Source organism: Bufo bufo, chromosome 2 (assembly GCF_905171765.1).
Source record: "Bufo bufo chromosome 2, aBufBuf1.1, whole genome shotgun sequence".
NCBI lineage: Eukaryota > Metazoa > Chordata > Amphibia > Anura > Bufonidae > Bufo > Bufo bufo.
The window spans coordinates 39,239,980-39,256,982 of record NC_053390.1 but is presented as its reverse complement, the minus strand read 5'-3'; the positions used below and the strand labels follow the sequence as shown (position 1 = coordinate 39,256,982).

Genomic DNA, 17,003 nt, shown 5'->3' with positions numbered 1-17,003 from the left:
ACCTCCTGTGGTAGGTCTCTTCAACCCTTCTCCTGTATGTGGACAGTATACATGGAGGTCTGGAGTAACATATCCCCAGGTTCTGGGATCTTGGATGAAGTAATTTTTTCCACGAATACTTTTTATTTTTAAGTGAATTTTTTTGACAATATTTATGGGATATTTAGTGGGAATGACACCCCCTGATCCAGAGAAGGTGTGTGCCCATTGCCCACTCTAGGTTGCAGCACATGCAGTGTCATTCTCTATTAGGTTGTTAGGGTCCAGACGTGGCCGCATATATCTGCTGAAAATCAGCTGTAAAGTCATACAAATATATCTGTATGCAGAAATCTTCTGAGCTCCCTCTAGTGGTGGCTGTATATATCTGTATGCAGTAATCTCCTGAGCTCCCTCTAGTGGTGGCTGTATATATCTGTATGCAGTAAGCTCCTGAGCTCCCTCTAGTGGTGGCTGTATATATCTGTATGTAGTAATCTCCTGAGCTCCCCCTAGTGGTGGCTGTATATATCTGTATGTAGTAATCTCCTGAGCTCCCTCTAGTGGTGGCAGCATATATCTGTATGCAGTAATCTCCTGAGCTCCCTCTAGTGGTGGCTGTACATATCTGTATGCAGAAATCTCCTGAGCTTCCTCTAGTGGTGGTTGTATATATCTGTATGCAGTAATCTCCTGAGCTCCGTCTAGTGGTGGCTGTATATATCTGTATGTAGTAATCTCCTGAGCTCCCTCTAGTGGTGGCTGTATATATCTGTATGCAGTAATCTCCTGAACTCCCTCTAGTGGTGGCTGTACATATCTGTATGCAGAAATCTTCTGAGTTCCCCCTAGTGGTGGCTGTATATATCTGTATGCAGTAATCTCCTGAGCTCCCTCTAGCGGTGTCTGTATATATCTGTATGAAGTAAGTTGCTGAGCTCACTCTAGTGGTGGCTGTATATATCTGTATGCAGTAATCTCCTGAGCTCCCTCTAGTGGTGGCTTTACATATCTGTATGCATTAATCTCCTGAGCTCCCTCTAGTGGTGACTGTATATGTCTTGATGCAGTAAGGTCCTCAGCTCCATCTAGTGGTAACTGTATACAGATGTAGCAGGGTTCGCACTCATGATCTTAACTCAAATTTCTTAACTCATCGCGTTATATTGAGACAAAAAAAAGCCATTGAAAAGCAATTGAAGGTATTTGCTTAACGCATTTAGTTTAGATAACACATCTAATAAATCATGAGTGTTAACTCTACTACTTCCGTATGTCTGTATGCTGTAATCTCCTGAGCTCCCCCTAGTGGTGGCTGTATATATCTGTATGCAGTAATCTCCTGAACTCCCTCTAGTGGGGGCTGTATATATCTGTATGCTGTAATCTCGTGAGCTCCCTCTAGTGGTGGCTGTATATATCTGTATGTAGTAATCTCCCGAGCTCCCTCTAGTGGTGGCTGTATATATCTGTATGTAGTAATCTCCTGAGCTCCCTCTAGTGGTGGCTGTATATATCTGTATGCAGTAATCTCCTGAGCTCCCTCTAGTGGTGGCTGTATATAGCTGTATGCAGTAATCTCCTGAGCTCCCTCTAGTGGTGTCTGTATATATCTGTATGCAGTAATCTTCTGAGCTCCCTCTAGTGGTGTCTGTATATATCTGTATGCAGTAATCTCCTGAGCTCCCTCTAGTGGTGTCTGTATATATCTGTATGTAGTAATCTCCTGAGGTCCCTCTAGTGGTGGCTGTATATATCTGTATGTAGTAATCTCCTGAGGTCCCTCTATTGGTGGCTGTAAATATCTGTATATAGTAATCTCCTGAGCTTCCTCTAGTGGTGGCTGTATATATCTGTATGAAGTAATCTCCTGAGGTCCCTCTAGTGGTGGCTGTATATATCTGTAAACAGTAATCTCCTGAGCTCCCTCTAGTGGTGGCTGTGTATATCTGTATGCAGTAATCTCCTGAGGTCCCTCTAGTGGTGGCTGTATATATCTGTATGTAGTAATCTCCTGAGCTCCCTCTAATGGTGGCTGTATATATCTGTATACAGTAATCTCCTGAGCTCCCTCTAGTGGTGGCTGTATATATCTGTATGCGGTAATCTCCTGAGCTCCCTCTAGTGGTGGCTGTATATATCTGTATGCAGTAATCTCCTGAGCTCCCTCTAATGGTGGCTGTATATATCTGTATACAGTAATCTCCTGAGCTCCCTCTAGTGGTGGCTGTATATATCTGTATGCAGTAATCTCCTGAGCTCCCTCTAGTGGTGGCTGTATATATCTGTATGCAGTAATCTCCTGAGCTTCCTCTAGTGGTGTCAGAATGTTATCCTTTGTATGACTATGGAGGGGAATTGGAACTCAGTATCAGGAAATCCAAGCTGTGACTGCTATAATAATATGTTATTGAATTAATCAGCGCATAATATTCTACATGTGTGTCAAACATGTGTAGTTGCACCATATGCCATCATATGTGTCCACATGTCTTTGACTCGCGGCATATGTGTGACGATTGATGCAGATGGTTGGTTATCAGTATCCCATGAAACATGTGACGAGAGTGGAGCAGCATCTGCCCGGTGCCAGGATGATGGTAACTTCTCTGGAGTATTCTTCCATGTCTGATCCCTATCCTGTATAATTGATATGGTGTCCCCCACACATTGTGACGGATCCTTCCACTGCGCAGTTCCAGTATGTTGGATTTCAGTTATTTTTGGCCTAGTGAATACTTTCCATGTGTTATATATTATCTAGATTTCTAGAACAGTAGTGATCTTCAGCTTGTCTCACCTAATGAGCCGAAATAGACCTCATGCCTTCCCTCCCACCGCCGCAGTGAGTAATGAGCGTGCCGGCTGCGGTTCTGGGGAATGTCCAGTCCTGGAATACAAAAGCTAGCCATCACCACACATTAAAATCCCATGATCCCAGTGCAGAGCTTGCAATGAGCCTCGCACCGCATGACCAATGAATTACAGCAAGCAGAGATCTTGAAAAACATAAGGAGCTGATGCAGGAATTAATTAAAGTGCAAAATTGATAAGCTTTATTGGTCGAGACAGAAATAGTCCCTTTAAAGGGTTATTTGAGAGTAGAAACAAGGGACTGACTCATTACTAAGCTGCAGTTCCAGACACAGCCATGTGCACAAGAACGGCGCTATTTATGGAAAAACTCTGAACCTCTGACACATTGGAAGTGATTATCAATTCTAGGGTAAGGGAGACGTTGAGACATAGACACTCATATAATCTTCTAGAAAAGGGATTTAGCGACCCCTCTGTAGTGTTACAGTACATACATGTACATATATATAAGAGCCGTATCCGCCAGAGCAGGAGATGATCTGTTCCGTCGCTTAATGCGGCATCCCAAGCCGAGGACTTCTTCAATGGGTCATATGGACATGGATTATCCAGCTGATACAAAGGATTAGAAAAACATGTCTGCTTTATTTTCCAGAAACAGCGCCACACCTATCCTCAGGTTGAGTCTGGTATTGCAACTAATCTCTATTAAAGGGGGTTGGCCCATCTCACACATTGGTGGCATATACGTCTGGGATAGGCCACTAATGTCACATAGATGCGGGTCTCACCTCTGGGACCCCACTTATTTATAGAACGGGGCCCCTAAAATGAACGTGCTCAGCTATTTCTGGAACTCCCATTGAAGTGTACGGAGAGGTGGCCGCGCTTGTTTGGTGCGTCCTCCATTCACTTCCATGGGTGTTCCGGAAAAAGCCAAGCGCGCCCCCTCACCTCTTTTCTTAACGCCCCAATGAGCCCATAGAAGTGAATGGAGAGCACGCCGCTCATGCACAATTCTTTCTGCTTCTCTTTGGGGGCCCCGTCCCCGAGGCAGGACCCGCACCTATCTGACATTGATGGCATATCCTAGCGACGTGTGAGATGGGCGAATGAGACAGAGCTGCAATACTAAATACAGCTTGTGGACAGGACTGGCGCTGTTTTTGAAAGAAAGCAGCCATGTTTTTTTTTTTATTCTCAACTGAGCCCCCCCTTCCTTCTAAAAATAAAATTAAGATTCATCATATTAATGGGCAAAAATAAAGAATGCCGCTGCTCTGGGAATCCACAATCCAAACATCTTCCATTTTTCCAGCCCTGACTATGTCAGTGTTCTGTACGTTACGTGTCAGCATCGACCGCGGCCGGCCTCACTCTCCGCGTCGTTACAGCGCGCGCAGGGACCTGCATTCAGCGGCGGCTCTGATTCCATTAGGACGGGCTTGTTACATTTTTTGCACATATTTTAGGCGTGACCTTCAGCCCGTATGGAATGATGATGTTTTTTATGCTATTTTTCCCACGTAGAATTGACCCGGCACAATTGTTATTTTAACCCTTTAGGTTCCGTAGCCTTTACGACAGGTAATTCGATATGTATTACCATTCGGCGCAGCAATGTACTGACACAGTGTGTGCGTGCAGCAGGTAGGGCGCAATTTGCATATTTAACCTTCGGTTCATCGGCAGTTATGGGCGCCGGTCAGTGGGTATAATTGTGGCCTGGAGCAAAAAGCTTCTCGGCTTCTAACATGACTTGTTCTGTGTGGTTCCTTTCATTTGCTGCCTGTATTTTCTCAGTACCGTCAGTGTTGCCTGATTCAGTCCATGTTTAGACTGTACACTAGTTTAATTCTCCATTCTGCAGCTTATCATAATGCATGTTGCCTAGCAACCACTCATCTCCCAGCTGGGTGACTACTATTTCAGCACACGTAGCTAAAGGTTGGTCAAGTGGTCACAGGAAGTTCTATCTACAACATAATCTACTTCCTCTTCCTGTGATATAGTCCAGTTTTAGGTTAGGATGGCGGTAAGCAGCTGCTCAGCGGACAGACGATCCAAGTCTGGTTTAAAGGGCACTTGCCAATTTGCAACAAATAGCTTTTTGAGTTGGTGAAATCCCCCTTTTCATGATTTAATCCATATTTAGACTGCACCCTAGTTGGATCTGAGTCTAATTCTCTATTTTGCAACTTTTCATACTGCACGTTGCCAGGTGGGTGACTACCATTACAGCACACTTAGCTAATGGTGGGCAAGTGGTCACAGGAAGTTCTATCGGCAACATAATCTACTTCCTCTTCCTGTTATGTAGACCAGTTTTGGGATGGCATGGAGGGTGGGTGATGGGGGAAAGCAGCTGCTCATCAGGCACTTGTCCCCAAGTCTGGTTTAGGCCTCATGCACACGACCGTATGTATTTTGCGGTCCGGAAAAAAAGTATCCGAAAAAAATACGGCTGACATCCGTGTGCATTACGTATTTTGCAGAACGGAACAGCTGGCCCCTAATAGAACGGTCCTATCCTTGTCCGTAATGCAGACTATTTTTTTGCAGAATGGACATACGGAAACGGAATGCACGCGGATCCATCCGAGAAAAAAAAACGGAACGGACACGGGAAGAAAATACGTTCGTGTGCATGAGGCTTTAAAGGGTGCTCCCTTCTTGATAGCTTGCATTTTCCCAGTATCTTTGGCTTTACACGATTTAATCCATGTTTAGATGGTACCCTAGTTGGATCTGAGTTTAATTCTCCATTCTGCAGCTTTTCATACGGCACGTTGCCTAGCAACCGCTCATCTTCTCAGCTGGGTGACTACTATTTCAGCACACGTAGCTAAAGGTTGGTCAAGCGGTCACAGGAAGTTCTATCGGTAACACAATACTTCTGCTATATACACCAGTTTTAGGCTAGCGATGAGGGTGGCAGCTGCCTAGTAGACACGTCTGGTTTTAAGGGGACACTCCCGATAGTGTCACTTTAAGCTGTGCCTTTGCCAATTTGCAGCCAACTTACGCCCAGTGGATGATGCCTGCAGTGTTTCTCATGGACTCTGTCCTGCATCTGCTGAACGTGATCACCACTTGTTTGCAACCCGTGCATCGAGACCACAATGTTTCCTTTTCCCGGACAGCAAGCAGAGATCTTGAAAATGCTAAGAAATGGAACCCTAGTGTCTGTTAGAAAGTGGCAGGCCTCCTTACCATGCAGTGTGGTGTCCAGGCTGGTGACTGTCAGCCGGCTGTCAGCTTGTCGTGTGCACGCTCACCGGCTGACGGCTGACAGGTCTCTCGTCTCCTCTCTGGCTGCTCAAGTGCAGCAGATGAGACGCACAATTCAAGCAACACATCACAAAGCAGCGGGCAGCCTGGCGGGCCATGAAAGAGAGGGGATTTTTTTATTATTTTTTTTATTTTTTATTTTTTTATTACCAACCAAAAATAGCTTTGCTTTGATTTATATGTATTATTTTAGTAACAGACCGACCATCGCCTCTAAATACACAGCAGATTACCGCCGGCGCTGTATACACTTCACATTTTATGTTGATACGAGTTCTTCAGCTTTCTATTAGGCTACTTTCACACTGGCGTTTTGGCTTTCCGTTTGCGAGATCCGTTCAGGGCTCTCACAAGCGGTCCAAAAACGGATCCGTTTTGCCCTAATGCATTCTGAATGGAAAAGGATCCGCTCAGAATGCATCAGTTTGTCTCCGATCAGTCTCCATTCCGCTCTGGAGGCCGACACCAAAACACTGCTTGCACGAAGCTGAGCCAAACGGATCCGTCCTGGCACACAATGTAAGTCAATGGGGACGGATCCGTTTTCTCTCACACAATCTGACACAATAGAAAACGGGTCCGCCCCCTGTTGACTTTCAATGGTGTTCAAGACGGATCCGTCATGGCTATAGAAGACATAATACAACCGGATCCGTTCACGACGGGTGCATGCGGTTGTATTATTGTAACGGAAGCGTTTTTGCAGATCCGTGATGGATCCGCAAAAAACGCTAGTGTGAAAGTAGCCTTAGACTTGGGGGGGGGAATTTGTCATTGACCGGCGTTTAACCCCGAGGATGCACCTAATATATGGAGAGGCACAAACCTCCAGCAGTCCGTGCTCAGAGCTGCTGTGTATTTCAGCCAGAAAACTGGCGTAAAAGAAGATAAATTAGCCGGGCCCGCTTCAGAACGGGGTGGAAACGTCACTTGCGCTTTAGTTTGCCATTTAAAAAGTTGCAAACATGAGGTGTGACTTTTTTTTTAATTTTTTTTTTATGGCAGGTGTGGGGAAAGGGGGTTGAGAAATTTGCCTCTTTATGTTTAAGTTTGTCACAATTTTTTCAAGATAAGTGCTTGCTGTCAGGGAATAACACAGTGGAAAATAGAAGTTTGTTCACCACTCAAATATAATCCATCATTACTTTATTTAGTCTTGAAACATATAGAAAAATGTGAAATCTATTTTGCATGCGCATATCTAGTGGACAACCAACCTTAGTCATAAGGCCTCATACACATGAACGTATTTTCTTACCGTGTCTGGGTTTTTTTTCGGACCGTATGAGGAACCATCATTTCAATGGGTCCACAAAAAAAAACGGAAGTTACTCCGTGTGCATTCCGTTTCCATATGTCCGCATGTCCATTCCGCAAAAAAAATAGAACGTGTCCTGTTATTTATTGTCCGTATAACGGACAAGGATAGTACTGTTCTATTAGGGGCCAGCTGTTCCGTTCCGCAAAATACAGAATGCACATGGACGTCATCCATATATTTTGCGGATCCGTGTTTTGCAGACTGCAAAATACATACGGTAGTGTGCATGAGCCCTAACATTGTAGTTTCCATCCAGAGGCAGTAACCCTGTCCATATTTAGTCCTGATCTTGGCTGAGAAGTGGATACAATTGTATCCAGTCTAGACAATGCTCTGTGAGCTAAACAGCCCGGACTTCAGACCGATACATTGTAACAAACTAGCACAGTTGTATCCAGTCTAGACAATGCTCTGTGAGCTAAACAGCCCGGACTTCAGACCGATACATTGTAACAAACTAGCACAGTTGTATCCAGTCTAGACAATGCTCTGTGAGCTAAACAGCCCGGACTCTAGACTGATACATTGTAACAAACTAGTACAGTTGTATCCAGCCTAGACAATGCTCTGTGAGCTAAACAGCCCGGACTTCAGACCGATACATTGTAACAAACTAGCACAGTTGTATCCAGTCTAGACAATGCTCTGTGAGCTAAACAGCCCGGACTTCAGACCGATACATTGTAACAAACTAGCACAGTTGTATCCAGTCTAGACAATGCTCTGTGAGCTAAACAGCCCGGACTCTAGACTGATACATTGTAACAAACTAGTACAGTTGTATCCAGCCTAGACAATGCTCTGTGAGCTAAACAGCCCGGACTTCAGACCGATACATTGTAACAAACTAGCACAGTTGTATCCAGTCTAGACAATGCTCTGTGAGCTAAACAGCTTGAACTCCAGACTGATACATTGTAACAAACTAGCACAGTTGTATCCAGTCTAGACAATCCTCTGTGAGCTAAACAGCCTGGACTCCAGACTGATACACTGTAACAAACTAGCACAGTTGTATCCAGTCTAGACAATGCTCTGTGAGCTGAACAGCCCGGACTCCAGACTGATACATTGTAACAAACTAGCAGAGTTGTATCCAGTCTAGGCAATGCTCTGTGAGCTAAACAGCCTGGACTCCAGACTGATACATTGTAACAAACTAGCACAGTTGTATCCAGTCTAGACAATGCTCTGTGAGCTGAACAGCCCGGACTCCAGACTGATACATTGTAACAAACTAGCAGAGTTGTATCCAGTCTAGGCAATGCTCTGTGAGCTAAACAGCCTGGACTCCAGACTGATACACTGTAACAAACTAGCACAGTTGTATCCAGTCTAGACAATGCTCTGTGAGCTAAACAGCCCGGACTCCAGACTGATACATTGTAACAAACTAGCACAATTGTATCCAGTCTAGACAATGCTCTGTGAGCTGAACAGCCCGGACTCCAGACTGATACATTGTAACAAACTAGCAGAGTTGTATCCAGTCTAGGCAATGCTCTGTGAGCTAAACAGCCTGGACTCCAGACTGATACATTGTAACAAACTAGCACAGTTGTATCCAGTCTAGACAATGCTCTGTGAGCTAAACAGCCCGGACTCCAGACTGATACATTGTAACAAACTAGCACAGTTGTATCCAGTCTAGACAATGCTCTGTGAGCTAAACAGCCCGGACTTCAGACCGATACATTGTAACAAACTAGCACAGTTGTATCCAGTCTAGACAATGCTCTGTGAGCTAAACAGCCCGGACTCTAGACTGATACATTGTAACAAACTAGTACAGTTGTATCCAGCCTAGACAATGCTCTGTGAGCTAAACAGCCCGGACTTCAGACCGATACATTGTAACAAACTAGCACAGTTGTATCCAGTCTAGACAATGCTCTGTGAGCTAAACAGCTTGAACTCCAGACTGATACATTGTAACAAACTAGCACAGTTGTATCCAGTCTAGACAATGCTCTGTGAGCTGAACAGCCCGGACTCCAGACTGATACATTGTAACAAACTAGTACAGTTGTATCCAGTCTAGACAATGCTCTGTGAGCTAAACAGCCCGGACTCCAGACTGATACACTGTAACAAACTAGCACAGTTGTATCCAGTCTAGACAATGCTCTGTGAGCTGAACAGCCCGGACTCCAGACTGATACATTGTAACAAACTAGCAGAGTTGTATCCAGTCTAGGCAATGCTCTGTGAGCTAAACAGCCTGGACTCCAGACTGATACACTGTAACAAACTAGCACAGTTGTATCCAGTCTAGACAATGCTCTGTGAGCTAAACAGCCCGGACTCCAGACTGATACATTGTAACAAACTAGCACAATTGTATCCAGTCTAGACAATGCTCCGTGAGCTAAACAGCCTGGACTCCAGACTGATACATTGTAACAAACTAGCACAGTTGTATCCAGTCTAGACAATGCTCCGTGAGCTAAACAGCCTGGACTCCAGACTGATACATTGTAACAAACTAGCACAATTGTATCCAGTCTAGACAATGCTCTGTGAGCTAAACAGCCCGGACTCCAGACTGGTACATTGTAACAAACTAGCACAGTTGTATCCAGTCTAGACAATGCTCTGTGAGCTAAACAGCCCGGACTCCAGACTGATACATTGTAACAAACTAGCAGAGTTGTATCCAGACTAGACAATGCTCTGTGAGCTAAACAGCCCGGACTCCAGACTGATACATTGTAACAAACTAGTACAGTTGTATCCAGTCTAGACAATGCTCTGTGAGCTAAACAGCTTGAACTCCAGACTGATACATTGTAACAAACTAGCACAGTTGTATCCAGTCTAGACAATGCTCTGTGAGCTAAACAGCCCGGACTCCAGACTGATACATTGTAACAAACTAGCACAGTTGTATCCAGTCTAGACAATGCTCTGTGAGCTAAACAGCCTGGACTCCAGACTGATACATTGTAACAAACTAGTACAGTTGTATCCAATCTAGACAATGCTCTGTGAGCTAAACAGCCCGGACTTCAGACCGATACATTGTAACAAACTAGCACAGTTGTATCCAGTCTAGACAATGCTCTGTGAGCTAAACAGCCCGGACTCTAGACTGATACATTGTAACAAACTAGTACAGTTGTATCCAGCCTAGACAATGCTCTGTGAGCTAAACAGCCCGGACTTCAGACCGATACATTGTAACAAACTAGCACAGTTGTATCCAGTCTAGACAATGCTCTGTGAGCTAAACAGCTTGAACTCCAGACTGATACATTGTAACAAACTAGCACAGTTGTATCCAGTCTAGACAATGCTCTGTGAGCTGAACAGCCCGGACTCCAGACTGATACATTGTAACAAACTAGTACAGTTGTATCCAGTCTAGACAATGCTCTGTGAGCTAAACAGCCCGGACTCCAGACTGATACACTGTAACAAACTAGCACAGTTGTATCCAGTCTAGACAATGCTCTGTGAGCTGAACAGCCCGGACTCCAGACTGATACATTGTAACAAACTAGCAGAGTTGTATCCAGTCTAGGCAATGCTCTGTGAGCTAAACAGCCTGGACTCCAGACTGATACACTGTAACAAACTAGCACAGTTGTATCCAGTCTAGACAATGCTCTGTGAGCTAAACAGCCCGGACTCCAGACTGATACATTGTAACAAACTAGCACAATTGTATCCAGTCTAGACAATGCTCCGTGAGCTAAACAGCCTGGACTCCAGACTGGTACATTGTAACAAACTAGCACAGTTGTATCCAGTCTAGACAATGCTCCGTGAGCTAAACAGCCTGGACTCCAGACTGATACATTGTAACAAACTAGCACAATTGTATCCAGTCTAGACAATGCTCTGTGAGCTAAACAGCCCGGACTCCAGACTGGTACATTGTAACAAACTAGCACAGTTGTATCCAGTCTAGACAATGCTCTGTGAGCTAAACAGCCCGGACTCCAGACTGATACATTGTAACAAACTAGCAGAGTTGTATCCAGACTAGACAATGCTCTGTGAGCTAAACAGCCCGGACTCCAGACTGATACATTGTAACAAACTAGTACAGTTGTATCCAGTCTAGACAATGCTCTGTGAGCTAAACAGCTTGAACTCCAGACTGATACATTGTAACAAACTAGCACAGTTGTATCCAGTCTAGACAATGCTCTGTGAGCTAAACAGCCCGGACTCCAGACTGATACATTGTAACAAACTAGCACAGTTGTATCCAGTCTAGACAATGCTCTGTGAGCTAAACAGCCTGGACTCCAGACTGATACATTGTAACAAACTAGTACAGTTGTATCCAATCTAGACAATGCTCTGTGAGCTAAACAGCCCGGACTTCAGACCGATACATTGTAACAAACTAGCACAGTTGTATCCAGTCTAGACAATGCTCTGTGAGCTCAACAGCTTGAACTCCAGACTGATACATTGTAACAAGCTAGCACAGTTGTATCCAGTCTAGACAATGCTCTGTGAGCTGAACAGCCCGGACTCCAGACTGATACATTGTAACAAACTAGCAGAGTTGTATCCAGTCTAGGCAATGCTCTGTGAGCTAAACAGCCTGGACTCCAGACTGATACACTGTAACAAACTAGCACAGTTGTATCCAGTCTAGACAATGCTCTGTGAGCTAAACAGCCTGGACTCCAGACTGATACATTGTAACAAACTAGTACCGTTGTATCCAGTCTAGACAATGCTCTGTGAGCTAAACAGCCCGAACTCCAGACTGATACATTGTAACAAACTAGCAGAGTTGTATCCAGTCTAGACAATGCTCCGTGAGCTAAACAGCCCGGACTCCAGACTGGTACACTGTAACAAACTAGCACAATTGTATCCAGTCTAGACAATGCTCTGTGAGCTAAACAGCCCGGACTCCAGAATGATACATTGTAACAAACTAGTACAGTTGTATCCAGTGTAGACAAGATCTCTGCTTGTATTCACTGAATGGAAAATGTCATCTGCTCCGGCCATCTGACGGACTCATATCTTGCATAGTCTGAGACCTCTGATTGTAACGAGTCCTGCTTCTGTGTATCCATCAGCCTGTACTTGAAAAACAATTAAAGGTTTCCCTTCTGTGACAGCAAGCAGAGATTTTGAAAAGAACCAGTAAGGAACACACAGTAGATAAGACAGATGCATAACTTTTTATTTGATTATTGAATGTTTTGTTACTTTTGGAAATCCGAATTCTACAGGGGTGTGTCTGTCGGCACAAAGGTTGACGGATTTATAGTAGCGGTCAGCAGGATTCTTAAAGGGGTACTCCTATCACCTAAAGGGATCAATGGAGGGTCCCCAAAGTTCGGATCATTTTAGCACTACAGCATCTCGTTATGAGATGGGACTGAACCTTTAAGGCCATATTCCCTTATTTTATTTTTTATTTTTTTTGTGCAATATTTTTTTTTCTGAGCCAATAATTTTCTGGAGCTGGTTCTTTAACCCCTTCTTGCCCTGTACACAGTGGGTCATTCGGTGCAGTGGTCGCAGATGATCCCTGTCCTCTGTATGACGAGAACCTTACGCCGCCCATGGTTATTTTATGCATTTTCTGGCCAATTTCATGCAGCGACGACATAGAAAACATAAAAAGATCCTTCACAGCGCTGTTTCCCTGCGGATCCATCCATCATGTCCCCCCAGGGGGAGGTGATCTCTGAGTAATTGGAGTGAGCAGCAGGAACACGGACTTCTCTCCCCTGCGTCTGTGCAGCGCGTGATGTCCGGACGTGATGTACCGCACTGCATAAACTGTCTACTTTCATTCTATTCACTCTGTTTTGTCGGGGATACGTCAGGTGCCAATTGTTCTTCTCCTTTTGGGAGAAATGACTGTTTGAGTTTCACTTTGTTGCTCCAAAATCTGACCCCCTTCCCCAAAGAGCTGGAGATATATCATAAATAGGAAGTGAAATGTATCGAATTGTATCAGATTTAAAGGGGTTTTACGAGACTGTATAACATCAATATCTGATCGGTGGGGCTCCGACACCCTGGACAAGGTACCGGTGCTCCTCTAAGCGCCGCTGGCTTCTTGCGGGTTTCCGTAGGCCGGTGGCGTCACGTTTATCAGTCAGATGGCCTGGGCGCAGCTGTGCGTCCATATAATGCTTTTGTCTTTTCTGGAGACTTAATAATTATAGGACCCCTGTAGATATTACTGCAGATTTTACAGGTTTCGTGTCAATGGTCTGTATTGTATGGCTTTATGTATGTGGGTCTCATCGCAGTGGGATGCTGTCCATGACAATCATGCCTTACACCATCTCTGTATCGATTTACAAACCATCTATAATGCACTTTTTATTTATTTTTTACAGAGCGTTGTCCGATGCCTGTGGCACCCCAAGCTGAATCAGATCATGGTGGGCACCGGGAACGGCTTAGCCAAAGTTTACTATGACCCATTCCAGAGCCAGAGGTAGGAAACATCTCATTTCTATGGCCACTATCATTCTGACATAGGCAATCGCATATCTCAGGGAGACTTTAGAGCAGTGAATCCTGGGAAAGGATATGCAAATGAGCTCTCCTCCAGAAGTAAAGACAACGGTCTCTCTAGTGCCATCTCTAGGTGGCTGCACTGTATGTCCCCTCTAATTAATCACAGAGGTAAAGCCTATCTACTAGTCTTATTAGTGTTTCACTTCATCACTGTTTTCAAGACTAATGGTTGCTGTCAGTGAATGAAAAAAAAACTTGTTACTTATATTCAGAGGCAGTAAGCAGGTCCATAGCTGAGAAGTGGATACAATTGTAGCCAGTGTAGACAATGCTCTGTGAGCTAAACAGCCCGGACTCCAGACTGATACATTGTAACAAACTAGCAGAGTTGTATCCAGTCTAGACAATGCTCTGTGAGCTAAACAGCCTGGACTCCAGACTGATACATTGTAACAAACTAGTACAGTTGTATCCAGTCTAGACAATGCTCTGTGAGCTAAACAGCCCGGACTCCAGACTGATACATTGTAACAAACTAGCACAGTTGTATCCAGTCTAGACAATGCTCTGTGAGCTAAACAGCCTGGACTCCAGACTGATACATTGTAACAAACTAGTACAGTTGTATCCAGTCTAGACAATGCTCTGTGAGCTAAACTCCATCAGCAGCAGCTGCACAAATCCCTCTGCTAGTTTGTTACAATGTATCAGTCTGGAGTCCGGGCTGTTTAGCTCACAGAGCATTGTCTAGACTGGATACAACTGTGCTAGTTTGTTACAATGTATCAGTCTGGAGTCCGGGCTGTTTAGCTCACAGAGCATTGTCTAGACTGGATACAACTGTGCTAGTTTGTTACAATGTATCAGTCTGGAGTCCGGGCTGTTTAGCTCACAGAGCATTGTCTAGATCAGGCATGCTCAACCTGCGGCCCTCCAGCTGTTGAAAAACTACAGCCCCCAGTGTGCCCGGACAGCCTACAGCTATCAGCCTACTGCAGGGCATGGTGGGAGTTGTAGTTTTACAACAGCTGGAGGGCCGCAGGTTGGGCATCCCTGGTCTAGATCTAGACTGTCTTCCACAACAGAGCTTTCATTTGGTATCACTTCAGGCACTCATTTCTCGGCTTGTGGGGTCCTGTGTGTCATTGAGTTCATATACAAGGCAATGATTAGCACTTAAGAGGCTTTTAAAGAGACAGTGAGTGGTCATTTGGTGACTCATTGAGTTAGTGACTGAGGATGAACACTGGTTACATAGGGTCATGCCCCAAGGTCACAAACTTGTCATCTAGACTAAAAATAAAAAATAAAATACTTAAAGGGCCAACAAGTTCTGCTTTATGACTGGTGGAGCTGCACATCTGCTTTTCCCTTCAGTTATGGACTTTTAGGGGCAGTGCCGAAATCCCACCGATGGTTGCGCCCTTTCTACCCCCCATTCTTTGCAATGGGAGGCAGCGCTAAAGATTTGCGATTTAATGCTGTGGCCGTGCCAAGAAGGGACATGTCCGTTCTTGGCACAGCCGCCGATTCACACCGCCGCTCAGCGATCTTTGCAAAGAATGGAGGGGCAGAAAGGATGCTGCCGATAGTGGGATTTCGTTGTGACTGTACACGCCATGTGAACAGCCCCTTAGGGTCTTTTTACATGTACAGACGATCTGGCAGATTATTGGGGATGAGTGTTTGTATTAACGCTTGTTCCCGATAATCTGCATGCGTTAAAGGTGCAATCGGCAAAAATCTGAGTTCCTGTGCAACGATCTGCTGCGCAGGAATAAGGACAAGAGATCGCTCTATCAGTCAATACAGCGGAGGTGATTGCTATATGTAAATGCCGCTCTCATCTCCGCTGATGACCTGACAGGGACCGGGAGCGTCGGCCTCCTTCCCTCGGACCCTCACTCTTTATATTCAGTTCCCCCGGAGAACATGGCTACCTGCCGTAATTTAATGAATATCTGCAGTAATTTAACGAGAGCGTCTGTTCTATTACTTCGCCATTACTGTCTCCTGCCTTGTGTTATTTGCGGTTCTTCAGCTGTTTTATGGCGCAGTAAAAAGGCCTCTTATCCCGCGGTAATTGCTTTGTATCACAGACATAAAGCTGTAAGATGTTACCGTTCGCCGATCGGTTTGCCATCCAGAGAAATACGGTCATTAGGAGCGATGAGATTACTCAAACCGCCAATTACTGCGCCTCCAAGCAGAAAAATGGAGCTACTCAGCCAGCTGTGCTATAAAGAAGATATCCCGCACATTCGATAAGACCGGGCTCGCAGCCTCGTGTGTGTGCAGAGTCCGTTCCCTTAAGAATTCAAAATCTTTTTCAAGCATGTCTCCCTGAAGGAGTGTTTGCTAGGATACAGATCCCACCTCTCACTCCTATTTCCAGAACGGGACCCCCAAAGTGAAGCGAGGGCAGCGATCACTGCTATGGAAGTTTCCGAAAAATAGCCATAATGGAGAGTGCACTGCGCATGCGCGGCCTCCTCCTCCAATCACCGTTATAGGACTGCTGGAAGTAGAAGAGCTAGCACTCAGCTCTTTTCGTAAACGTAGGGTGGCCGTGCACGCACGTCTGCTCTCCCTTTACTGCAAGGTTCCCGTTCTGAAGATCGGAGCAAGTACCAGATATGGGACCCGCACCTATCTGACATTGATGGCTTATCCTAGCGATATGCCATCGATGTTACGATGGGAGAACCCCTTTAACCACCTCCGGACCGCCTAACGCAGGATCGCGTTCCGGAGGTGGCAGCGCTGCGCACAGTCACGCATATACGCGTCATCTCGCGAGACGCGAGATTTCCTGTGAACGCGCGCACACAGGCGCGCGCGCTCACAGGAACGGAAGGTAAGAGAGTTGATCTCCAGCCTGCCAGCGGCGATCGTTCGCTGGCAGGCTGGAGATGTGTTTTTTTTAACCCCTAACAGGTATATTAGACGCTGTTTTGATAACAGCGTCTAATATACCTGCTACCTGGTCCTCTGGTGGTCCCCTTTGTTTGGATCGACCACCAGAGGACACAGGTAGCTCAGTAAAGTAGCACCAAGCACCACTACACTACACTACACCCCCCCCCCCCCCCGTCACTTATTAACCCCTTATTAGCCCCTGATCACCCCTAATCACCCC

At 45.3% G+C, this 17,003-nt stretch overlaps 1 protein-coding gene across 3 annotated transcripts in view; it reads left to right on the top strand.

Annotated features, from left to right (window-relative positions):
* WDR70 (WD repeat domain 70) overlaps positions 1-17,003 on the top strand; it is a 234,086-nt gene that overhangs the window by 181,104 nt on the left and 35,979 nt on the right. For all 3 annotated transcript variants that reach the window (XM_040420963.1, XM_040420961.1, XM_040420960.1), the window contains one exon: positions 13,741-13,841. In XM_040420963.1, coding sequence (XP_040276897.1) covers positions 13,741-13,841 — 101 coding nt within the window. The remainder of the gene's footprint in view (positions 1-13,740; positions 13,842-17,003) is intronic.